The 25,367-nt window shown below is 51.7% G+C and overlaps 1 protein-coding gene across 2 annotated transcripts; it reads left to right on the top strand.

Moving 5' to 3' along the window:
- Window positions 1-575: 575 nt before the first annotated feature.
- TBX3 (T-box transcription factor 3) lies at window positions 576-11,318 on the top strand. Of its 2 annotated transcripts, XM_072351052.1 has the most exons (8): window positions 576-753; window positions 1,348-1,792; window positions 3,475-3,742; window positions 4,875-5,021; window positions 6,816-6,892; window positions 8,225-8,382; window positions 9,565-10,268; window positions 10,640-11,318. In XM_072351052.1, exons 2-8 carry the CDS (start codon window positions 1,398-1,400, stop codon window positions 11,087-11,089), a joined length of 2,199 nt encoding a protein of 732 aa, XP_072207153.1. In that variant the 5' UTR covers window positions 576-753; window positions 1,348-1,397; the 3' UTR covers window positions 11,090-11,318. The 2 variants fall into 2 exon arrangements, with proteins under 2 accessions (XP_072207153.1, XP_072207150.1); XM_072351049.1 differs by having other exon boundaries at window positions 576-1,792.
- The last annotated feature ends 14,049 nt before the right edge of the window (window positions 11,319-25,367 follow it).

Raw genomic sequence — 25,367 nt, 5'->3', positions numbered from 1 at the left:
CGGCCCCGAGAACCCCCCCTAGAGGCGGCTCCCGGCCGCCCGGCCCGGTGCCGCCTGCTCCCTCCCCTCTGATCATGTTGACATATTCACACGGCACGGAGTACTAGTGATGCTTTGCTGCAGCGTTACAGTTTCCGACACCTTCTTTTTATAACTCGGCTCTGTCCCCCTTCCACTCGACCTGTCAAAACCACGCCTATGGAGCCACACAATTGGTCCGAAAGCGTCAAAGAGCCAATCAAGGAGGCTCCAGCTCCCTTGTAACCCACAACACATCCATACAATCTGGTGCACGCAGAGCACAGACTCACAGGGAATTCTCAGAGCTGAGAGGCTCCTTCTCTCCCTCTCCTCTCTCCTTCTCTTTCTCTTTCTCCCCCCCCCCCCCTCCCCCTTCTTCTTCTTTCTCTCTCTTTCCCTCTTTCTTCCTCCCTCTCTCCTTTGCTGGAGCGGAGACAAGAGTATCATTCTTCCAGGTTTTTTTGTTGTTTTGGTTTGGTGTTTTCTTTTTTTTTTTTTTTTTTTTTTTTTTTTTTTTTTTTTTAACGCAGAGTGAAAGAGAAAGAGAAGGGGAAGGAAAAAAAAATAGGAGGAGGGTGAAAGAAAGAAGAGATCCTGATGGAAATCAGGGCACTGTGACCAGCTCCTGCTCGGAGCAAGGGAAGGCGAGGCAGAAACGAGATTTCCCTACAAGTTTTGCTGCTGCCGCTGCCTGAAGGTTGCTGAGGAGCCTTCCCCGCTCGGCGAGGGGGGGTGGGTTTGTTCGCTTCTCTCTTCTTTCCCTCCCTCCCCAGCCTCTGCTCTGCAGCCTGCCCGTACAGAGGAAAGGTGGAGGGGTGGGGGGGAGGGGGGGGACACAGCCGACCCAAAAAGCGAGCCCGGCTTCCAGCCACCACCCTCCGCGACGGAAGAAAAGAAAAGGGACTGAGAGCAAGAGAAAAAAGAAGAGGAAAAAAAGATCTCGGCTTGTCCAGCCCTTCTGTGGCAACGGGAGAACACAGCGAACCCGGTGGATTTTTTTTCTCCCCTTCCTCGGCATTGCTTTTCAAGCGCAAGGACTTCCACTCGGGGAAAAAAAAAAAAAGCCGCAGAGAAAGCACAACACAGAAAGCAAGACGAATAATGAACAGTCCTGTTACCTCGCTGTCCCGAGGGCCGAGGATGTGCCCCGGCTCGGGAAGGTGTAGGCTGTAGAAGTTCTGCCTCTCTCCCATGTACTGTGCTGTTTAGAGCTTGTTTCCCCCCCCACTTTATTTTTTATTTTTAATTTTTGTTATTATTTTTTATTTTTGGTGCTCTTTGTTATTGTTATTATCTTAATTTTTCTTCTTCATGATGTGCTGTTAGAAACCACTCCAGGACTACTCCAGCAGTAGGAAGACCGAGGAGTGGAGTGGATGAATATACCGATGAGAGATCCAGTGATCCCTGGGACAAGCATGGCTTATCATCCTTTTTTACCTCACCGGGCACCGGACTTTGCCATGAGCGCCGTGCTGGGACATCAGCCTCCCTTCTTCCCGGCCCTGGCTTTGCCCCCCAACGGGGCAGCCGCCCTCTCCCTCCCCGGGGCCCTGGCTAAGCCCATTATGGATCAGCTAGTGGGGGCTGCAGAGTCTGCTATCCCCTTTTCTTCCCTGGGCCACCAGGCAGCAGCCCATCTGAGGCCTTTAAAAACTCTGGAGCCAGAAGAAGAAGTGGAAGACGACCCGAAAGTGCACCTGGAAGCTAAAGAACTTTGGGAACAATTCCATAAAAGAGGCACGGAGATGGTGATCACCAAATCGGGAAGGTAGGTGTGGAGCGAGGGTCGTGCTTGGGTTTTCGGGCTCCCTCCCTCCCTCCTCGGTCTCCTCACCCGGTAGCCTGCTCCGATGCAAGGCTTTATCTGGCACTGCCTCCATCGAACTTATTTCATCTAGAATTAGGAAAAGCGCGAGGCAGTTGCTTAGCCCCGCTGCAGGCAGCGCACTCTGGGGAAAGGCTCAACTATTGAACCACGAACCGGCCGCTCCCGGTGCGTGCTCAGGGGGCGAGAGGGGCTTTTCATGGTTCAGCAGCTTAATACTTTCTGGGAGCAGAAAGAAAATAATTTGGGACTGGAAAAGGCGCCGGCCTGATTGCAGCCTTTGCTGTACGCGGTTTTCTTTCATGGAGAGAAGGGGAAATGTAGCAAAAAATATTTGTTGCGACGTATCTCTGCTGGTGAGGTGGTAGCTGCAGGAGGGCAGGGAGATTCTGTTTATCAGCTGCCTCGCTTGTGCCTGTGTCTCTGCCGTGATACAGGCATGCATTTCTGCTGACTAATTATGTCTGGAAATGCAGAAATAGGGGCGAAAAGCACTCGCGCTGCTGCAAGGGTTTAAAGCTCCTGCAGGAGTGTGTTGCATGTCCGTGTATTTATATAACCTTCACGTGCGAATGAATGAATGCACACAGCGCGTATCACGCTCCGCATTTTGGCATTTTATAGGTTTATACATCTGAAATCCCTCTCTATATTCGCTCCTAATTGACATCTGCGCTCTTTTACAACTCTGTCTGTTGGTTGTGATGCCACGCAGCGAGCGAACCCTTCGCGCTCAGCCGTGTTTGTAACGCACGCCCTGGGGAAGGCAGCGAACAACCGGGAAAGAGCGGCCGGGAGGGAAACCTCTCCTGAGAGCCGCCTCGGGTCGCCGTGCTGCGGCTCCAGCCCCGCACAGCGCCGGCTGCAGGCTGCTGACTTAGGGAAAGAAAGCCCCGAGAGCAGCAGAGGGAAAAAACCAAACACCTCAGCCCGCTTTCCTGCCTTCCCAAGTTTTCTCTTTTAATTGTGGTCTAAAGTTTTGCTTGAAAGCCTCGGCGAGTGTTAGGCGCTCTTACACGCTGCAAAGTCATGTGTTTCCTTTTAAGTTGGGCTTGCTGAATGCCAACCGCTCGATACAATAAACAGCAAATTTGTGGTATCCTGTTGCAGTTTGGAACCGGACTTGGGAGCAGAGGGGAGCGCGGTTCTCAGGGAGCCCTGTGCACAGAGGTGTGAGCGGCTGCTGGGATCTCGCAGCTCTCACCGTGGGCTCCTCTTCTCTTTGGTTAATTAAAAGAAAGCCCCCCTCAGCTCTCTAATAATGGAGCCAGTCTTAGAAGTGAGGAATATTTTTTAATTGGAGTGCAATCTGCTCCTATAGTTTAACAGAGGGGAAAATATATGTATATATAACGAGAGATCCGAGGGGGCTGAATGAGGCTTTGCTGTTTAGGAATGGAGAGGTGGGTGCCCACCAGGGGTATGTTCTGTGTCCCACCTGAGGGACAGCGTTCTCCTGCAACTTGGGAGCATTGGAGAAATCTTTGTGCTGGGGGCGGGGGCAGATTTCTGCTTCTGGTGGACTGAGGGTCACCAAGCTTTAGGAGCTCACTCCAGCACTATGGTTCTTATTATTTTTTCCCTTTTGTCTCGTCTTTTCTTTATCTCCTTTTCTCTGCCCATAGGAGAATGTTTCCTCCGTTTAAAGTGAGATGCACTGGACTGGATAAAAAGGCCAAGTACATTCTATTGATGGATATTGTGGCGGCTGATGACTGTAGGTACAAATTCCATAATTCCCGGTGGATGGTAGCCGGCAAAGCTGACCCTGAAATGCCAAAGAGAATGTACATCCACCCGGACAGCCCGGCCACTGGAGAACAATGGATGTCCAAAGTCGTCACCTTTCACAAGCTGAAGCTCACTAACAACATCTCCGACAAGCACGGATTTGTGAGTCTTTTTCCCCTCTTCCCAAGCAGCATTCCCCCACATTGCCCACCCCAGAGTTTTCCCAGGCACTGCAATTCAGACACCATATATGTGTGGAAAATGGGGAATAAACAGCCCCTGCATGCAGCCTGCTGGTGTGTGTATGTCCGGTTATGATGTTCCTTTCTTTTTCTGTTGCCGAGGTCAGGATTAAACCAGCAAGTTTATTCTGTAAGCTTTCCAAACACCCAATCTGTATCATTCAGGATAAACTTTAGAGATATGTTTCCAACTCAGAATATCTCAGAGCTGTGTTGGCTCAATATATATATATATATATATATATATATATGTAATATATTTTTAATAGAGACGATCACACTTTTTAAGCATAGGAAAATGATATGCACATGTGTATAAAGGGCTTAAAGGCCTAAGTATGCAAACATTTAAATATATATTAATCTGGATAATGTAAAGCAAGCCCGAGTGAAAATAAACAGGAACCAAAAGCAAAGGTCAAGTTGCCCATTCATGTCTATCCACTCCTTTACATTTACTGGGTTTGCAGAGATAAAAAAGCTCCCCCTGCGAGTGAAATCAAACAAACTGCTGATAAGCTCCCGCCTCTCCTCGCCATTTCTTTCTATTCCTGGGAAAGTCTGGAGCCGGGGCTGCAGCGGTGGCCGCGGTCGGGGAATCTCTAATGTGCCGAAGATTGCATTCGCTGCCCGTGATTTGATTAGACGATCCGCTCTTGCCTCTCGCAGGCCTTAAGTGGATTGAGGCGAGCAATTAGACCTGACCAAGGCTCTCGTGGTGGCGTTTCTATTGTAGATGCTGTCTCTGCTTTATTTTTATTTTCTTTTGGTTCGCCTTGAAATCTAAAGCCGACGCGTCCGAAACCCAAATAACCCCCGTAGAACCCCTCCCTCCCCTCCTCCCCCCGCGGGAGATCTCAGCTGGCGTCCAGCGGGAGAGTCGGAGCTGTCAGTGCTTTGTGCTGGATGCTGAGCGGCGTGTGCGTGTGTTTGCGGCGCGCTCGGGGTGCACAAATGAGGAGGAAGCGAGGGGCAGCGCGGGCGGGTGCTGCTGGCTCTCACCCTGTTCTTTTCCCCCCCACTCCAATCCCCCCGGCCGCTCCGCACCGCAGACCATTTTAAACTCCATGCATAAGTACCAGCCCCGCTTCCACATCGTCCGAGCGAACGACATTCTCAAGCTTCCCTACAGTACGTTCCGGACCTACGTGTTCCCAGAGACTGAATTCATCGCAGTGACCGCATACCAGAATGATAAGGTAAGGAGATTAAGAAAGGATTTGTTTTACGTGTTTTGGCTTTTCGGAGAGCTTTTACTCCACATTGTTCCCTTAAAAATCACTGAGTTCGTCCCTCTCCCCTCTACCCCCACTCGTTTCCCCCAGATCATCCCGCTCCGACTTTGGGACGGCCCTTGGGGGAGGGGAGAAGGCACTCTTCTGCAGCCGACCCCGGGCAGGGCAATTAAAAGGAGGGCTGTGTGCATGTGGGGGTGCTTTGGATATACATATATTTTTCTGCTTCTCAGTGTGGGGAAAAGGGGCAGGATGGGGTGGGGATCGCTGCTTTCAGTGTGGATTTAATCTAAGATGCATCAGAAAAAGAATCTGATCCGTGTGTCGAAAGACGGGGGGGCTGGGGGGGGAGAGCAGCGTGGCTGGAGATTTTGTAATTCTTCCTGGCCTTTGTGCTGTTTTAGCTCCTCTAACAGCAATTGGCAATAAGGCTGGAGCGCACGTCTGGTTCCTATTATTATTATATTATGATATTTTTTTTCATCCTGCAGTGTTTTATTATTTTTTGTGGTGCAGAAATATGCTCTGATCAGAGAGGAGTATTTCACTCGAATTGAGCTGGAAGGTCTCACAGAGACAGGGCGAGAAAGTTTGCAGCACTGCAGAGGCTGCCTTCCCATTTCTGCCACTTCATTGTCGCTCGCAATGAAGGTGGTACATTTGGGAGCCTGGCAAAAGGCAAATTTACGATAATTAAGTCAAGTGGAAGGAAGTGAAAGAGCCAAAAAGGGGCTCTTATTTTGCTGTCTATAAATTAGAACTTGGTGTGCATGTGCCTGAAGAGCAGAGCTGCACAGACACCGCTCGCTCTGTCCTTCTGTCCGCTGCCATCCCCCACAGCCCACAGCCGGGCACAAGGAGGGGCTGCACCCTTCCTTTCCCCAGATCCCCACTCTGGTGGTGCTCGGCATGCGTTGCTCTCGCTTTGCTCACCCATTTGCAAGGAAATGGAAGGTGAACGCGTGCAGAGGATACTTTGCTTTGGGAGTTACACGCGGGGCTGTCTGGCCCGTCCCGCAGCTGGAAGCACGAAGCAGCGGCTCTGGCCGAATGCTCTGATATCTCGGGGGGCGGGGGACGGGGAGTGGAGGTCAGGAGCACTGCCCAGATCGCATAGCTGAGGGTCTCGCAGCTTCTGGTGTGGGTTTTCCCTGCTCTCTCCTGTCTGTGTGCGGGGGAGGAGTTGGAAGGGGAAACCTGGAGCCGGTGCTGCTCAAGCTCCAAAGCTGTTTGCTCACCGGGTCTTGCTCTCCTCCCAAATTGGAAATTGTGGAGCGAGCCCAGATCCCATAGAATCCCCCAAACAACCACCAAAATTCCTGCCAGCCTACCCCCAGCCCGAATCAGCCTGCTCCTGGCACCCCCAGAGCCCCAACACATGCACACGCGCGGGGTATAATGCGATTATACGAAGTATTTTATTATAGCGAGGGGGTGGGTATGATTCCTTTGTGGTTTAATTATGGCATTTAAAGAGTTTAAGCACAGGCATAACTTGCATGGATCGCGTTGCACGGATAACTGAATTCCGATGCGGCGGTGGCAACGTGGGGCTCTTCCACTGCCACCACCGCCTGCCTCACCGGCCAGCCCCAGAATGCAAGGATTCACCCCCAGATCCCTCCATGTGTGCTGGGCGCTGCTGCCTGGGCAGTGGAAAGCAGGGAGGAGGAGGTCGTGTCAGTCATTCTTTTACTTTAATCTCCTTTCTGCCCCAACCCCGCTTTGGTTTTCTTTTTTTTTCTTCTCTCCCTATAGATCACTCAATTAAAAATTGACAACAACCCCTTTGCCAAAGGTTTTCGTGACACTGGGAATGGAAGGAGGGAAAAAAGGTGAGTCTGGAAACATTATATATGGGTGTCTCGTTTGGTTTTCGTGTGCAAGGCTCAGAACATGACCAGAGGTCAAAATCACCTCGCGTTTCCTCCAAACCACACTCCCCCCCGCCAAAATTAATAAGGATCTCGTCGTTAATAACGCCAAACCAATTGCATGTGAGTTCCTCCGTGCTTTCCCCGTTTACTTTTTGCATTGCACGGGAGGGCCGGTGAGAAAGCAATGGCTGCAGACGAAGGGGAAAGAGGGCGAATGCCTTTGAAGAAATGAGTTCTCCTTTAAGTTCTGGCAGGAATATCGCACCCCCACACATTGTGGCTGGGAAGGAGCAGGGAGAAGTGAGGGCAGTTCTGATCTCCCCCAGCATTTTCCCACTGGCCCTCCTGAAAAGAGTGGGGAAGAAACGTAAAAACAAACTGCATTGACAGGACCCCAGGAATATGGAAATAACACTGATAGATCACTTGGAATAGTGCACAGAATTATTTTATTTTTAAAAAAAAATTGGCCAAAATAGAGAAAGGGAGCATTTTTCAGCAACAACCCCCTGCCCCACCTCCCCCTGATGGGGAATAAGTCTTTGCTTTGTTTTGTTACGGCAGACAGGATATTTTAGCCATTTGCACTCTGTTTTAGATAATGAATAAATATGTCTGTTCCTTTTCTTTCTTAAAAAAAAAAAAAAAAAAAGAAGAGGGAGAAGGGGGGTTGTAATGTTAAACAAGAGGCCTTTCTCCATGCCCAGCAATGAACCCGGCATACCACACACGCACACACGCCAGCTCCTCTTGTCCGTCAGTGTGAAAATAAAGCCAATGCTGGAGCCACAGGACGGAAATGATTTCTAATTTCTCTCTAAATATAAATAGATTTTACTCCGGGTTAATTGTTGGTGAAAAGATTACATAAAGTGCCTAACAAAATAACCACTTCCTAGCAATCTTAGCAACCATTAAGATGGCTCGTATCTCTGGAACACCCTCGCGTTTTAAAAGCTAATCTCCAGGGAACTGTTCCTCCTGCCGCCAATCCCCCCCCCCCCCCCCCCCCCCCCCCCCCCCCACCTCCCCTCTTATTCTTTAATATCTGCCGTACACGGGATCGCTGCTAACAGCTTCCAAGAAATCTCCTCTCATTAGCAGCCAAGCTCTTGGCTCTGCTCTCAAGCAGTGCATTCCCCCAAGCCTCCAGCCCTAGTCTCCCTGCACACCCACCCATGGGCTCCCTAAGGGATATGGGATCCCCTAGAGGAGATCTCTGTGGGGTGTTGGGAGCTCGGGATGGGGGGGCAGGGTGCTGGGAGAGCAGCAGCTCCATATACCCGGCAGGAAGCAGCTGACCCTGCAGTCCATGCGAGTGTATGATGAGAGGCAGAAGAAAGAAAACCCCACTTCGGACGAATCATCCAACGAGCAGACAGCCTTCAAGTGCTTCGCGCAGTCCTCCTGCCCCGCTGTGCCCACCGTCGGCACCTCCAGCCTCAAAGGTGAGCGCTGAGCCCGGTCCCGTGGGGACAGCGGGGACAGTCAAGTTCTGCTCGGGGGCATGGAGCCCGGTGTGCATCGCTGTGCCATGGCCACAGCCCCCTTTCTGCCTCCCCTCAGTTTTCTCTTTTCTCTCCTTTCCCTCTTCTCCCTTTTCTTTATTTTCTCCCACTCCTTTCTCCCACTTTTTTTCTTTCTCTTACTTTGTCTTTCCCAGTTTCCTTTTTCTCCTCTCTCCCTCCTCCTCTCATTATTTCTCTTCTCTCCTTGCTCTTTCTCCCCTTTCCCTCTTCCCCTTTCCTCTGTCCTTCTCCCTCTTCCCCCCCCCCCCCCTTCTCCCGGCCCCTCTCCTGCTCCTTCCTCCTCTCCACGCTTCAGAAAGGAGCCAGCTCCGAGTCAAGGGAGCAAAGACAGACCACGGGGCAAAAGTTCAAAAGTGGAGTCACTCCATTAATATTCCTCCCAGAATCTGTTATTAGAGGAAGGATCTTTCCCCTGGATACAGTCCCGAACTTTGTTATAGAAAAGTCCCTCTCGCTTTCTCTCCGTGCGGGGTTGGAAGCTGTCTGCAGCTCTTTCACATGTATTAATCCATCCAGGGGCCGGGGGATGATGGGGGTGGGGGGGAAGGAAAGCGCAGAGGGAGGAGGAAACAACCTCTTTTTTTGTTGTTGCTTTACTCGTTTGTTTAAAGTCCTGCCGAGCCGAGGAGAGCTGGGAGTGGACCCGAAAAGCAAACCAGATCTTTACACCTGGGGCTCTGAAATTAGGAGATGAAGTGCAGAGGAATCCGGCAAAGCGTTTTAGGGAGGAAAACAAGGGGGGTCCTCAGCGTGTCGGAGGCCGAGGAGGGGGAAGGCTACAACCTTCGGCCGTCGAAAGGGCTCCAAAGTTTGGAAAAGTTGATAGGAGACGAACCCCGACGGGGCGGGCGAGCGGGCGGGGTTTGCTGCTCCCGCGGGGAGCGGTGCCGCAGGCCTCGGGTCCTCGGGCTGCGCGGAGTCGGTGCACTGGGACCAATGCTTACTTACCGGAGCCGGGGCGGGGGGCGGAGTGGTCCTATTCATCTCCTAAGAAGTGATCTCCAGCTTTGCCATTGGAATTACCAGGGAGTGTCCTCAGCCCGGCGGGGGTTAGGGACGCGCCGTGCCGTCTCCCAGCCCGGGGCTGCCTTTGTCTTTCAGATCTCTGTCCCAGTGAGGGTGACAGCGATGCCGACAGCAAAGACGACCCTTTGCTAGAAGCCAGCGAATCGGGCAAAATCAGCACGACCACAGCCACCACCCCCGCGCCGGCCAGCTCCGGGGCGGCTGCGAGTGACGACCCCCGGGACAAGGGGGGCAGCCCTTCCAAAAGCCACTTCTTCCCTAGCGAGTCGGCGACGAGCCGGAGCCGGGAGAGGACGGAAAAAGCCCCCCCGGACTCCCGGCACAGCCCGGCCACCATCTCCTCCAGCAGCCGAGGGGGAGGCTTGAGCGGCGAGGAACTGAAAAGCCCCCTCCGGGACGGCCCTAAAGTAGACGAGAACCGGCTGCTGGGCAAAGAGCCCTTCACCCCCCTCACGGTCCAGACCGACAGCACGGCGCACTTGAGCCAGGGACATTTACAGAACCTGGGGTTCCCCCCGGCCCTGGCCAGCCAGCAGTTCTTCAACCCGCTGGGGAATGGGCATCCGCTGCTGCTGCACCCTGGGCAGTTCGCTATGGGGGGAGCTTTCTCCGGCATGGCCGCGGGCATGGGTCCGCTGCTCGCCACTGTGTCAGGGGCTTCCGCCGGCGGTTCGGGACTGGACAGCACGGTGATGGCCACGGCGGCGGCCCAGGGACTCTCGGGGGCATCCACGGCCGCTCTGCCCTTCCACCTGCAGCAGCACGTCCTGGCCTCTCAGGTACGTCCCGACGGCCCCAAGTGGGCAGGTTCCGACCGCCCAGTGCCCCTCAGAAAGAAGGAAGGGGTAGCGGGGCACCTCCCTTCGCTGCATAAGGAGTTGGATCCGGGGGTGGGGGTGAAGTAAGGCTTTGAGGAAGCCTCGCCGGTGAGGAGTAACCTAGCTGTAGCCCCCCCAGCTCCTTGTGCCCCACTCTGGGCTCAGTGCTTCCCCGGGCAGCCTCGGTGCAGGGCGAGGCTGGGCCCTCGAGGGTCCGGGGGCCTGGAGCAGGGGACATACCCGGTTTCGCGGTTCGTTTTGTGGGTGGGAGTAAGGAGCAGAAAGCGGGCACGCGCTGCTAACACTTTCTCTCCCTCCTCCCCCTCCCGCAGGGCTTGGCCATGTCTCCCTTCGGTAGCCTCTTCCCCTACCCCTACACCTACATGGCGGCGGCGGCGGCGGCTTCCAGCGCGGCCTCCAGTTCTGTGCACCGGCATCCCTTCCTCAACGCCGTGCGGCCCCGGCTCCGCTACAGCCCCTACCCGTTGCCCGTGCCCCTGCCCGACGGCAGCAGCCTCCTCACCACCGCGCTGCCCGGGGCCCTGGCCGCGACCTCCGGAGAGACCAAAGGCAGCGCTCTGGCCTCTAGCCCCGGAGCCGTGCCCCTGGACTCCTCCTCGGACCTCACCAGCCGCTCGTCCACACTCTCCTCCGGCTCCGTATCCTTGTCCCCAAAGCTGGGAGCCGACAAAGAGGCGGCCACCAGCGAACTGCAGAACATCCAGCGCCTGGTCAGCGGCCTCGACCCCAAGCAGGACAGATCCCGCAGCGGTTCCCCGTAGCCGCCAGCTCATTTCAAACTAGTCTCGCAATGCACTTTGTTTGAAAGAAACCACATCCTCCATCCCGCGAAGCCTTTCAGCGCCCCCCCTTCTCCCCTCCCCCCCCATCTTTCCCCCCTTTCCTATCTTTTCCCCCTTTCCCCCTTTTTATTTTATTTTATTGTTTTTAAATTTTATTTTTAATATAAATCGCCCTGCGTCTTGTGGGCGCTGATCAGCAAAAAGTGTCGAGCTGGGGGAGAGGGGCCGGGGAGGGCCGGGCTGGGAGCCGGGCCGAGGGCTGCCGCACTGAGGGGTTGCCGGAATGAGTGTCCCACCCCTCCCCCCCCCCCCCCCCCCCCCTTCTTTTTTCTTCACCGTCTTAAAAAAAAAAAAAAAAGAAAAAGAAAAAAAGAAAAAAAAAGAAAAAAAAAAGCTTAAAAAAAAAAAAAACAGAAAGGGAAAAAAAAAAAAGGAAAAAAAGAAAAAAAGAACCGCCTGAAAACTAAATAAAGCGAAAATAAAGCGAACACCGAAAGGACGTATTGAAATAAAAGAAAGTAAGCAAAACGATTTTTTTTTTTCCTCCTAAAGAAAACTGTATAAGAAACTCTCCTATCGGTCATTCGCCAGTTGTTTCCTGGGAGGGTTGGTAACGCCAGCCCTCTGCGTCGATATTAAGGGAAGCTGTGTGTTTCAACTATTATCGTGATGTCTGAGAACCACTCGGTGGCTTTTTTTTGCATGTTCCGTAGTAGTTTGCTTTTATTTTGGGGGAGGGGAGGGAGGGTTATGTTTTTATTTCGTTGGGTTTTCGTTGTTTATTTCCGATGCTCGTTTCGAATCCCAGGGACAAAATAATAATAATAATGATGATAATGATAATAATAATAAAAACGAAAAGATGACCCTCTTCCCTCTCCCTTAAAGACCCTCCCCGTAGCAACAACAGTAAGAAGTGTAGCTGGAAAGAAAAAAAGAAGTGGATTTATTTTATCTAAAAACCTCTGTAGCTCGACTGTAGGTTTATCACAGCTTTCCCTCTTTCATTGTATATGCAATAACAAGGTTTAAACACGCTGAGAAGAAGAAAAAAAAAGCGGACACTATTATTAAAGCAAAGTATTTATGTAATTATTTGATAACTCTTGTAAATACGTGGAATATGAATACTCGAAATTAAACTTTAATTTATTGACGTTGTACATATCTCTGTAAATACGGCTGCAGCTGTCTTTTGTTTTCTTCTCTTTTCATTTCAAGTCGGTTCTCCTTTACCCCACCTTCCCCCCTCCCATCCCAGACCCGACTCAGAGCGGCCCGGGCCGGACCTGCGGGTTCCGAGCTCAGCTCCTCGCCTTCAGTTCACCCCTCGCAAAGAGTCGCGGCTGGAAGAGGCAGAGGGGCAGCAAACAGCGTTCATCAAAGAGCTCGCAATGAGAGAACAGCGAGAGAAACCGCGACGTGCCGCGCTATGGCTTTTTAAATCCTCGTTCTCCCCGGTGTTCAAGTGCTACTTTCAGATTCAAATTTCGACCACGGGAGGAAAGAAGAAGAAAGAAAGGTTTTCTATACGTTCATCCACGACAACGGGCTTCTGCAGGCTGCTCGGGCGAAAGAAAAGATGAGAGCCGGAGAAATTTCTTCACTTTGCGTTATTCTTTCCCATTTCTTCAGTGTGTCAAAGGGAGAAACCAACAACCACCAAAAGCAAAGGAGTTTTTACTACTGTCTTGCTGTTGTCTTTGTTTGAGTGGGTGCGTATTTTCTTGGCTTCAAAGTCAGGTGTTGGTTCAAAGGGAAGAAAAAAAAAATGAAGGCGTATTTAGTGCGATATAGATGTCGAGAAGGTTTTTTTTTTCTTTCTGTATTTTTTTCCCGTTTTTTTTTTTTTTTTTTTTTTCCCCTCTCTCTCTTTTAAACACCCGCCGAAGTTTCAAATAAATTTTTATTGAAACGTGCCGGGCGTCCCGTGCTGTGCCTCCAACCCCCACCTGCCTCCAACCCCCACCTGCCCGGCAGCGGAGACCGAGCGCTGCCCCCCCCCTCCCCTCTGTCCGCCCCTCTCAACCTCTTGGTGCTTCTCGGTGAAGGATCCCACACGGATCGGCCGGGGAAACCCGCGGTTTAAGCAAGCTGCTTAATGTAACTTTCCATATCCCCCCCCACTCCCCACACACACACTTCTTTTAAAGCGGATCCAGAGGGTACTAAGTCACCTCTTTTAATGGAATGAGATTAAGTGGCGTTTGAAAAGTTAATGAGAACGGCTCAGCGATGCTTTTATCTGTCATAAATTAATAAAGCAAAAGTGAAGAATCGGAGAATAGATCAGTTAAAATTTAATGCAAAACCCTCCCCTCAAAAGTTTCCAGGTAAAGAGTTCCCGAACCGCTGGGGTTATGGCGCTGTCCGGGCAGGGGATGGATCCTTCCAGTCAGCATCTGGCAGGGGAGCAAGGAGGGTCCTCCTGGGGTTCGCCCCATTGCGCTGTGGGGCTGAAGATACGCTGAGAATAAGCTCTGGAGCTGCGTGGTGCTGTGGGGGGACTTGGGCAAGGCGGTCACCGGGAGAAGAGAGAGGAGCTGGAAGCCCCTGCCTACACCGCTGCCAGCCCGTGAGCACATCCCTAAGCAGAACATATATATTCCTCCTCGTTAAAGAGATTTCCCCCCCTTCAGCAGTTAGTGGCCCGTATATTGGAAAGTGATTCATCCTCCGCCAGTAATAAATATTATAAGGATGTACTTCCAGCCCGGATCCTGTTTTATGCTCTGCCTGCCTCTCGGCCAGCGGCCTCTGAGTTCTGTGCCGGCGAGAGAAAGAGGTGCTCAGGGGGAACGCGGCCACGGAACTTTTTCCCCCTTATTTTCAAAGCAACTTCGCCTGGCTCAGCCGTGCGGAGTGGTGGGAACCCCGGGCTGCAGCCCCCCTCCGTCTCTCCCGGCCAGCCCCGCTTGTTTCTGAGGCAAATTCTGGCAGAAAGAGACATTTCCCCATCTCGAATTGGGAGCAGTTGCAGGGGGGTCCCTAGCCTTGAGAGCCGGGGGCTCACGGCAATGCTGAGCACATCGGCTGGGCACACAGTAGGACCCTTCTGCGAACCTCGAGCCCTTTTGCTTGTTCATTTCTTATCCTTTGCTTCTCTGGGGGATTATTCCCATTTTAAGGGGTGTATTTGAAACCCGGGACACACAGCCAGCCAGGTCGCCGGGGATTTGAATTGAGATGCGTTTTTCTCTCCCTCTCTCCCTTTCCCAGCCTGCCCAAGGTGAGGGCTGGAGAAATGTCAAGGTATGCCGATGTGCCTCAGAGCTAGGTGGGGCTTTTATGGACGGAGAGGTGGCGTCGGGGCTGGTAAAAACAAAACTACAACAAATCAAACAAGCCAGGCTCCGGGCTACATCCCCACGAGATGGATGTCGCTTGTCACCCAGATCCTCTGCTGTCCCCAGGGTTGGCAGCCCCGGGTGGGGGACGCTGCGGCCCTACCAACCCCCGTGGCCGTATGATCACCCCGCAGCCTCGTGGTTCAACTTTCTCCCGTTAGAGAAGCACCGGCAGAGAGGCGCCTTTCAGCTCCGCACTATTATCCCCCCTCCATGTCGTTCATTCAATTTCACGAACGCCTGTTATTTTTTCTCTCCCCTGCTGCTTGTCCCTCCGCAGTCTCTAGAAAAGTGAGGGCTGTTGTGGTGTCTGCGTGTGCGTGTGCGTGTGTGTGTGTGTTGGGAGGTGGGGGTTCGGGCAGAAGATAGATTTTGGGAGTCGGAGAGGAAACTCAGCGCTGATCCTGAGCAACCCAGCTGCCTCCGCCTCCCTTTGCAGGCACCAGGTAGCCGCTTTGCAGGCACCGGCGCTTACCGTTGTGTTTTAGGCACTGGGGGTGAGGCCTGATTGATTCAACCCCCCCTCCCACGGGCCTAACGCTGACCTCCCCCTCCCCATGCCCTTGCAAGAAATCCGTGTACCGCAGGTGTAACTCTGACTTGCAAATGGCTTTATCTCTTGTGTATCTTATTTGTATATAGTAACGTTAATGAGTAACTCTTGTGGCGCTTGTGGATGGAGGTAAACAGCGAGCAATCTCTCTGGATTATCCTGTCTATTACTCACCTGGCGCCTGTCTTGATATCCTCAATGGTTTTATGGCTGATGCAGGCGACCCGGCGCTGGGTGGGGGTGGGGGTGCTCGGCGCCGGGGGGGTCCGGCGGGGCGGCGGCGCCATCTCTTGGGCAGCCTGGGCAGTGCGGGGAGGTCCCGAGGGGACCCTGAACGGGGGACACGGGGACATCCACCGGGGATGGGGGCCCCGTGGGGAGATGGAGAGCGGAGAGGGGAAATGTGCCCTCCCTCCCTCCCCGGGCAGCGGAGCTCGTCGCAGGTTTTGCCAGGTTTTACTCGAGGGAATTTTGGCCGCCGGTACAAAGTGTATGAGAAAGTGAGGCTTGGGCGGTGGGGCCGGTCCTGGAGAGGGGCAATGGGGCTGGAGCAGCTCGGGGATGGGTGTGTGGGGTGATGAGAGAGGCACGGGAACCACCTCCACGGGGCCTGACTGCTCCCACCGTCGTCCTGCCAGGCCCGTTCGGCCCACTCTATGTTATTAGTTAATTATTGATTGATTACAAGTGCAGATTTACTGCCCTCTTTCCCCCTCCAGGCTGCGCTCCAGCCCCTCGTGGGCACACACGCCGCTGCCCTCTGCAAACAGCCGGCGAGAGGTGGGTTGTTGCTTTTGGACTTGACAGCTACCAGGAATATGAAATATTGGAGCCCTTCAGTCGATCCCCGTACTCTGGCAGTCTTTTTATTTTTTTTCTTTTATGTCCCGGCTGGGGGGGCTACCACAGCCGACAGGCCCCTCACACACGCGGGCTCACAGAGCGCCAGGCCTCGGAGATCAAAGAGACTTCGAGAGAAAGGTTTCCTTCTTTAAGGATTGTTCGGAAAACCTTGGAAGCGGTGATCATTCTGCCTCCGCCCTCGCCCCGGGCTGCGGGGTTGCACCGGGAAGAGCTTTTGGGAAGGCAGAGAGAAAGGGCTTGAGAGAAAGGAGAACAAAAATGAATATAGAAAAGGAGGAGAAGAAAGGAGAGGAGAAAAAGAAAAAAAAAAAAAAAAAAAAAAAAAAAAAAAGAAAGAAAGAAAAAAAAGAGAAAGAATTGCCTGAAATTCATCAGCCGTGTGCACGGGGAGAGTGTGCAGAGCCGAGGGGCTGAGTGTCCCGGTGGGCAGCAGCCGGGGTGGAAGGGACGGGGGTCCAAGCCAGGGGCTTTCCTTCAGGACTTGGAGATCCCATTGGGGGAACGCGCAGGTGGCGAGCGCTACTGCCGCGCCGTGCCCTTGTGAGAAGCTCAGGGATGGTTGAATGATGGACGGATAGATGGATCAGTTTGTTGTCTCGGGGAAGGATAAGTGAGTTGTTGTGGCCGTTTCCTCGAGGCTCTAGCAGAACGGAGAGGGGCGGGGGGGGGGAGCAGAAGTGGCTCCCTGCAGGCACGTCGCTGCTGGCCGCTCGCCACCGCACCTCGAGTCGGGCCGCAACCGAATGGGGCCGGGAGCTCCGGAGGCACTGGGTCGGGAGGATCCGTGATGGAAACTTCGGGAATACAGGGGTTGGATTGAACCGTGGGGAAATGGAGCAGAAAAAAAATCGAAAACTTGTTTTTTTGCGGCTTCTTATAAAGAAACCCCGAGCCCTCACACACCGCGCCAAAGCAAACAGACATGCATGGGGACATTCCAAGTTGTGTCCTGGAGGCTGGCAGCGCGTTATCTCCCTGACCCGTCGACCTCTCCCTGCAGCCAGACCCCTCTCACATCCCCGGAGCTTTCACAGAGCGGCCGTTTCCACCTGAAGCCTTTTGACTCCGAACAGAGAGAAAAGCCGATAGCACCGAGATCGGCTCGTGGGGTTGCTTCGGGGTTTTTGTTGATTTTTCTTTTTTCTTCTTCTTCTTTTTTTTTTTTTTTTTTTTTTTTTTTTCCTTTTCTTTTCTTTGCAGCCTGCCCTGTACTTCCCACGTGCTTCTCCCAAACGCCGCATTATTAGCGAACAATTAAGGCGTGTAAAAACACGGCGAGGCGAAGCCCTCAGCTTGAAGTGGCCATTCAGGGAGTTCGTACTCCGGCTCCGGCTGCTCGTCAGGGGCCGCAATGGGTCCTCCCCCGGGGCACGGCGGCTATATGGGCTGCTCCGGTCTCAGATCCCAGGGCTGCTCCTCTTTCGGGCTTTCCTTTTGCTAACCTTTTATTTATTTATTTAAATTATTGAACGATTCTGGAGAAAGTGCTATTTTTTTTTCTCTCTGCACTCTTTCATTTATTTATTTCTTGTTGTTCACTCTCGGCCGGAGTAACGCCGCAGCTCACCGGGGATGTAATTCCTGCTGAACTTCACGCTGTTCTCACTAGAGTTAGCTTTCCATCACTCCCCCCAGATAAAGCTCTTTCTAGCGAAGGACCGTATTTAACTCAACACTGAAAAAACAACAAACAACAAAACAAATACCGAACAACCGTCAACAATCCAACCGCTCGTATCGGGCTGTGCTTTGCTAACCCAGTCGAGCTTTAACGCAGCCGGGGAGCCCCTACCCCATGGGCATCCCGATCCTTCCCTGCCCGGCACCCCCCTCTACCCCCGGCTTCTCTCCGTTCCGAAGTCCTTCCCAACTTTACTTCCTCATGAGCCTCCAGAGCAAAATAGAATGAGCAGGGAAATAAGCCCTACAGAAAAAGGCGGCGGTATTTTTTCCCATGGACTTACTCCATGGAAAAGGTACGAGCGGGGCGGTGGAGCTGGGGGTTCCTCACACCGCCTTGGCCGTGGGATCGAGGAGATCCAGAGCTTTTTCTCGGTAGAGGTGCGGGAGGGAGATGAGGGCTTTGCAGGTCAGGGCGCACGGTCCCGTTTCGGGTCGCTCTGCGGGCAGGGCTCTCTTCCCAGCCGCCCCACTCGGAGCACAGGGCTCACCCTTCTGCCTCACCCCGCCACTCCAGATTTTGTTTCCGACAGCTTTCTTGGTTGTTTTTAAGCTCTCCATCATTGTCACTTCGGGCCCTTTCCCGTGGACTTTGAAAGATGTTTTTCAAACTCGTTCGCTCTCCTGTGTCCTATTCAGTCCGGTTTCCATTTATCCCAAGTCCGAACTAAAACAAACAAACAAAACACATCCAAACATTAAACACCGCCGAACCTCAAACACAAACGTACGCAGGTAGGGACGCTCCCCCGCTTCGCTTGCCGGAGCCGATGGGGGCAGGGGCTACCCCAGGAAAAGTGAAAAGCTTGGTTTAATGGCGGTCATTGCTAAATCTCACCTTAGGGCCAAAACAACTCGCGACCCATTGCCCTCCTTACGATGTATTTATTTGTCTCAGTGGCACCAGCCGTCAGTCATTAGTGTGTGTGTGGAGGGGGGGGGTTAACCCGAGAGCCGCACGAAGGTGCTGGTGGTGGTCTCCTTGGTTTGTTTTAAATGTGCTTTCTCGCCAGGAACGCGGCCCGAGGCGAAGCAGCGCCCTGTCCAGGATGAGCCCCCGCGGCAGCGCGACCAGCGAGGGCTCCTCCGAAAATGTATCGCGTTCGGTCGGAAGAAAAGTGGGCTTCGTTTTGCAGCCCGAAGCGGCGTCTCGGGCCGGTAGAGACTTCCTTTGATAAACCTGGAGACTTTAGTTGTTTTGTTTGTTTGTTTTCTTAACAATTACGAGGGAAAAAATAAAAATTAAAGAACCCCAAAGGGTGGGAGCAGCTGGAGGAACCGGCCGTGCGCTGGGAGCGGAGCGGGCACGGAGCAGCTCCCGGCACCTACGTTTCTGCCATTGCGCTAATACCGCCTCCGGAGCTCCGACTTTATTTAGCTGTACTGGACTTACACTGTACGGAGTGCTATATAGCGCTGAGCAGCTCTAGTATGTTTCGAATACTTCTGCAGTCCAAATCCACGTACGTGTGCATATGGCGTTACATAAAGCCGATGGGAAAGGATGAGGTTGTATGCGCATTCCTTTCACTTTGATTAAGACGTGCACGACACACGAGACATCGGGCACGGCGCGTCCCGGCCTCCAATGCCCTCCCTTGGCCCCGGCAGGCGCCAGCTCCCCCGGAGGCTGCAGCGGAGTCCGACTCCGTCCGAGAACAGCCGGGAGGCTCAAGCGGCTGTGTTCGGTATCTGCCTCTTGGTTAGCTCGGCGATATCGGCCCTATCGCGTGTCGCGGGTGAATATCTCTCTGTTGGCCACATGTGAGAATCATCAGCTCTCCCGTTGCCCCCGCGCTTCTCCTTCGGTCTCTCGTCGTTCCACAGAGACCGAGGACCGCTCGGGAGAAACTCATCCCCTTTTAGGGACAGACGGCTCTTTGCTTTAAGTCTACCGAGTGTTTAACCGTGGGCGGAGTGGAGAAGAGAGATAAAACGTAAATGTGATCCTCTCGTCCTCTCCATCCCGGTATCCCACACCTCCAAATTTCTGCCGTCGGAAGAGCTTTCCCTTACTCTCGATTTAATCGCGGCAGACTCCGGGCAGAGCGATGCACGGAGGGAACCTCCATCCCCAGATATCTCTAATACCCCGAAATCATGAACTCACGAAGTCCTTGCAACAGCAGGACCTGCAACAGCAGCCCACATGTTTGAGTGGAGTGGAGGAAGGGGCCGAGGTCACAGCGCCCGGGGCCGCGCCGTGCCGGGTGCCGCCGCTCCGCCGCTCCTGGAGTGCCACCTGGTGGGGACAGCCCGGCAGCACGACCGGGAAGCGGCCCCTCTTCCCAGGAAGCCGCTCTTCGGGACCGGCGGGGGGAACCTCGGCGTTGCGGGAGGCCCCAGGTGCCTGGACATGATCTGGCTGCGAGACAGGGCAAATAGAAGCAGTATAAGGAAAGGCGCAAATGGAGCCTGAGGAAGAACTGTCAATACTACGTGCCCACCTTCTTTCTTCTATAATGGTGTACGCATGAATGCCATCAGCACTGACAAGACAGTTCCTAAAGGTCTCCATGAACTCCACATGAGAATCCCATTGCTGGATATTTATAAGGAAGCAGCATTAGGCCTGGCATTTTCATAGTAAACCTCCCAAAGCGTTACAGGTGTGTGTGGCTGTGCTTTGAGAACGGGTGGGGTTCTAGTGAATGAGCTAGTTTGCATTGCACAAGGCCTCCCTTGCTTTATCTTGTTGCTTTCCTGTTGTCCTCCTTCACATATCCACGTGCACACACTGAGCTGTTTTGCTTTCCTGTTTTCTTCTTTTTTTTTTACTTGTTGTCCTCACCTGCTCACTGTTATGCACACACAAACACGTGCATACAGAAAACATCTCCTTACATTTTGTTTCATAGTTTTATTCCTGTTGCTCCTTACGCTTTTTGCTCTTGTACACACATGTAGCTGTTCTTCATAAGTGGGTTGCCTTATTATATGCTTACTTACACATACTCCTTCCTCGTTGCAAGACTGTTCTGCACCAGAAACTGCCATTTTGCATGAAGCACTTCTCTCTGAGTGAGAGATCAACTTGCTTTGGAGGAACCAGGGGCACTAAAATGTGAGAACAAGGATGTAGAAGCAGGAAGATACGCATCAAAGTTCAGGGTAAACAATAGGAATGATACTGATTGTGTTTTAATGTGCAGTGGTTACACAATGGGGAAGAAAGACTTCCCAGGGAAAGAAGACACTCACCTCTTAAGAAACTGGAAGCAGACATGAAACTTCTGAACTAGCACAGAGGGACCCTTAGGAAAGAGCTTTCCAGGTCTGACAGAGCTTCCAAATCAATGCTGTCCTACTTTCTGACTGCCTCTGATTAGTGATGAGTGATGCCCATTGTCCCTCTCCATACTGGTGACCGCCCTCATTAAGGAGCCTGAATTGTGTGTGTGCATGTAGGCGTCAGAGCTGGTTTGTGGGGAGCAACAGGAAGGTAATTCCCAGGTTCCAGGGGCCTGAGAGACTTCTGAAGGAGTTAAACTCTTGGAGCCTGGTGTTAATGCTTGCAGGATGGGCAGGAGAGATGGCTGTCGTGCGAGAGAAGTGCCAATTGTGCCACAAAGGCTTAGTGAAGCTGTGTGAACAGGGCTCTGGAGGAATTCACAACTTAGAGGGCAGCAGTTTTGCTGGGGGTAGAAGGATTCAGTCAAGATACAGTGGAGGAACAACACTTGGCTCCTCAGTGATAGGTTGTTAGGAAGTCTGGAAAAGAGCAGTCCCTGCTGCTTTTTAATGAGTTTTCTGAAATCCAAAGCATTTCTAGTGAGCAAGGTGCAATGCACAAGAAAAAAGTGTCAGAAAATATGAAGGCATGGCTGCTCTTTCCACTTGAGTAGCTGCAATCGGTTTGGATAATGGATATTCTGTTCAGATCCTTCCAGAGGAACTTTGGGTCTCCAGTTCCTTGCTAAGAGGAGACACGCTGATTTATCATTTATTTATTGGATTATTATCCCGTTTTATGGGTAATCAATTACTGTTTCTTCTGCTTCCTCTTCAGTCACATTACCCCGGTGAGATCAGGGGGTGAGACCACTCCAAGAGCACAAAAATTTCCCTTTGAAATGCATTTCTGTCAGGTTTTTAGGTGTGGATATGAGCAGCTGATGAAAGGTATGGCAGCCATGCTTCAGTTTGGCTGTGGCATTGGGTTGGATGAGCACCCTCAGGTCCATACCCTGAGTAACTTGAGGACTTTGATGCTTCCCCTGAACCTTTTCTGAGCACTGTGCACATGTGGCTCAACCCGCTTGCTTGCACAGAAATAAGTCATAGCTAGAAATAAAGCCAACTTTGGGACTGAACTCTGGTTTAAGAAACCAGAGGGAGATGGGGAATGATGGGTTCTCAGTAAGTGCATCCATGAGGTGCTCTGGAGAAGGCTGACCTTTATTAGCGCTGCATAATTTGTACCCTCCACATGCTTTCTTCCACCTTTGAGGGGGGATCTGATACTTAATGGGCCCTACACTGCAGCCCTTGTGTCTCCAAGTTCTGCGGAGGAACACATTCTTTTCTGTGGGGCCAGAACTGGGTTCAAATGATCCCAGACTGATTTTTGCTCCCAGAGTACCAGTGTGGCCTTGCAGAGAGCTCTTAGCCAAACTATGGTGAGCTGAAAGTGGATAGGAAATGGCCTGAGATACAGGCCAGGTCCTGTGGTATCAGCCTCTCGTACTCTTTGATTTTTGGATTGATTTTCTGTTTTTTCCTTGTCTGGGGAACAAAGATAACCTGGATTTGGGAAGATGATGAAACTCAGGGGTGAGCATGGCAAAGGCTTAGGGTTAGGAGTGTAGCTGGAGGGGAAGGAACTTGCTGAATGGGTGACACACTCCCTCTAGCTGGGCTGGCAGCCTTTTGTCATTCTGCATGCATCCGCCAAGCAGGCTGGTCCATTCAGCACCTGCTTTCCTATGTGAGAAGTCCCAAAGCTACCTATGAAGTTTCCTTACTTTAAGGACTTCAGTCAGCTGAAGCATCAATATGTAATTTTCTATTCCAGGCAAGGCACACCCAGTCCATCTGGGACAGCACTGCTGATAAGGAGTGTCACTCAAGCCTGTGAGTTCTCTGGGGCAAGCACTGCGACTAAACAGCACACAGAAATAGGGCAGTCACTGTGGCAGCAGTTTCTGGTTGTTATTTTATATTCTATCACTGTTTGGTCTGAAGTGAGTAGAAATAAACACCACTTTAGAGCAGTTATTCCCAGGAAACTGTGCTGGACAGAGACTTTCTAAACAGCAATCTTTGATCTTTGAAGCCATCTGTTATCCCATCTGGAGATTTAATGCAGCAAAATTAATAAAACTTGGAAGGATGTGAAGAGAAACACAAAATGAGCCCATTTTAATTTCTGGTGACTGTTCTTATTAGTGCTTGCAATTCTCCCACTGCGGCTTGCAGCATTTGCAGAATATCCTTACCTGCCTCTTCATGGGTAGGCTTGTGCCCAGGTTGTCTAGTCAATGGCCCTTTTCACGCTGGGAAAGTGAACTAAGGAGAGGACTGGAAACTGTGTCACAGTAATTGACCTGCACTAGAGGAAGCTGGGTCTGAGATATGACTCAAGGTCTGCAAAGCTGAGCTGAAATGTGTGCTGCTCGAGTTGGTTTGTCACTGCCCTGGGGTGATGGGCTTGGTGGCATCAGCCTCCAGCCCTGCAGAGCCAAGCTCCATGTCCCGGCTTTACAGAATGTGGGGAAATAACCACAAGGTTTCCTTAGATTTCCTATATGAGGATTTGCATGAATACAAATACTTGTTTATGTCAATTTTGCTGAAAATAAGCCTTATTTCTGCAGTATTCTGAAATCTACTTTTTCCAGAAGGTACAAGGGTACGGACTTGGGCTTAGCTGCAGTTTCTGTCTGGGAACCTACTTGTTCTGGCATCTGTGCTGTGATGGAAAGGGGGTTTGAGGATATAATTAACTTGTGGGACGGGTTTTCCTCTTTTTGCACTGCAGAAAATCAGCATTGTATGAGTGAAAACGCTGGTGTCTTTGGTCAAAGCATTAAGCAGTTTGAAAGCATGAGAGAGTTGACCCAAGAGTGGTCTCCATGACCAAGTAGACTCCATTTGCTTTTGCTCAGCTCTCAATACCATGAGTCAGCTTCCTGAATGCAAGCAGCTCTCTTTTGACTCACTGCTTGCCATGGGCTTGGCAAAGGCTCCAGAGCCATGGGCAGCATGACTACATCTGTCTGTAACAACTTTAACAAAGACTGAAGTCTAAAGCTGCAAATAGGCTTGAACTGCAGATAGAAGGGTAAAAGCTGTAGCTGGGGGTCTCCCTAATAGGTCTTGAGGGTGTTACCCTTTAATGGGTCCACGCTGGAATGAAACACTGCAGGTAAGTTATGTTTGTCCCCTTGATGGTATCCAACAGCACTCTCAGAAAAACAGACGATGTTCTTTGGGTTCTATCATACAGATTAGTCTTCTGTTGGATATGGAGATTGCTGAGATAGTATCAATTAGAGAATGTGAAAGCAGTTTTGGCTGGGTGGCTCAGTTCAAGCAGGATAGGCCAATATCCTCCTGTCACTTGGGGACAGAAGGTCTGCCTTGAGAGCTGAGCTTGAACTGATCCTGAAGCCAGACCCAGCTAAATCCAGTTAACCTGTTGTCTGGTACTGGAAAGGGATGGATTCTGAACCTGACTAAGACCTATTCATGGCTCAGAAGCACTGGGCTGGTGGGTAGGTAAGGGATGATGCATGCTGTAGCTCCTGCACACAACTAACTACTTGGACACAATGTGAGAAAAGCAGGGATCCAATAGTCACGTGCAACTCTTGGGTGTTATTCCACAAATAGTATAAGATCTAATAATTAAGCATTTAATCTTCAAATCTTTGCCACAAGGCGACACCAGACACTTGGTCGCTGAAGAAATATCTTTCTCCCAGAAGGAGCAAGTAGTCTAGATTAAGTCTTCATTTGTTCGAAAATGTGGTGTTATATGCAGGAAAGAACTATGGCAGCCTCCTTAGAAAAATGTTTGTGTTATTTTCCCAGTAGTATCCTTCTGTATAAACATCAGTGAAAATTAGGAGGACCATAAGTGTAATATTCATATGAAGAGCCTATTTTCCTTCCAGAAGGACCTGAAGAAAGACCAGTCCCCAGTACAGATGCTGGCCTTATAATGACTGTTGACCTGTCAGGTGGGAAGGAGGGAGTTTGTTATGAATGTGCCTTATTGCTGAAGGCTGAAGAGCCAGCTGCAGAGCTTACAGTGAGTAATTGGCCTTATGGCTCTGCAGTGGCACAGAGGCAGCAAACAGAGCAACAGGAGGGGGTCAAGATCACAGCTCTGGATGTTTTGGGGCTCAGAAATCAGTCTCCCGTGCTCTGTGAGATCTGGCTTGCCCATGAACACTCTACAAGCATCTTTTCCATCCCTGCTGACATCTCTCTGTTTACTGTGGGAAGAGCTGTCTTGAGCCCCATGTTGCATGGCTGCAGCCCACATCTAGGAGTAGGGCTGCCCACATCCTCCTGCTTTGTACCTCCAATGACTCTACCTGTTGGGACTGGCCCTCCTGGGGCCCAGATTTGCAGGTGTGAGCCCTTTGCTCCACCACTCTGGGGAAGAAAACCATCATCACTTCTCAGATTTGGTATTGCTGTAGCCTCATTTGGGTTGGGGGATGTTTCTTCTTCCTAAGCATGAGAAAGATTTGTAGGAATCTTTTGTTCCAAAAATCAATTTTAGGCCAAAGGCTTTTGACACAGGAGTTTGTGCAGAGAAACAGCTCTCTCTATTTCTATTTGCAAAAAGTAATTTGGAAAA

Source organism: Excalfactoria chinensis, chromosome 16 (genome assembly GCF_039878825.1).
Source record: "Excalfactoria chinensis isolate bCotChi1 chromosome 16, bCotChi1.hap2, whole genome shotgun sequence".
Taxonomy (NCBI): domain Eukaryota; kingdom Metazoa; phylum Chordata; class Aves; order Galliformes; family Phasianidae; genus Excalfactoria; species Excalfactoria chinensis.
This window is presented reverse-complemented; position numbering and strand designations above follow the sequence as displayed.

What these genes read in the sequence shown, in the direction of transcription:
- TBX3 (XM_072351052.1), top strand. Translation starts at nt 1,398, where the DNA reads ATGAATATACCGATGAGAGATCCAGTGATCCCTGGGACAAGCATGGCT. An exon ending in AATGGAAGGAGGGAAAAAAG is followed by an intron (nt 6,893 to 8,224) that starts GTGAGTCTGGAA and finishes TATACCCGGCAG; the next exon opens with GAAGCAGCTGACCCTGCAGT. An exon ending in CGGCACCTCCAGCCTCAAAG is followed by an intron (nt 8,383 to 9,564) that starts GTGAGCGCTGAG and finishes TTTGTCTTTCAG; the next exon opens with ATCTCTGTCCCAGTGAGGGT.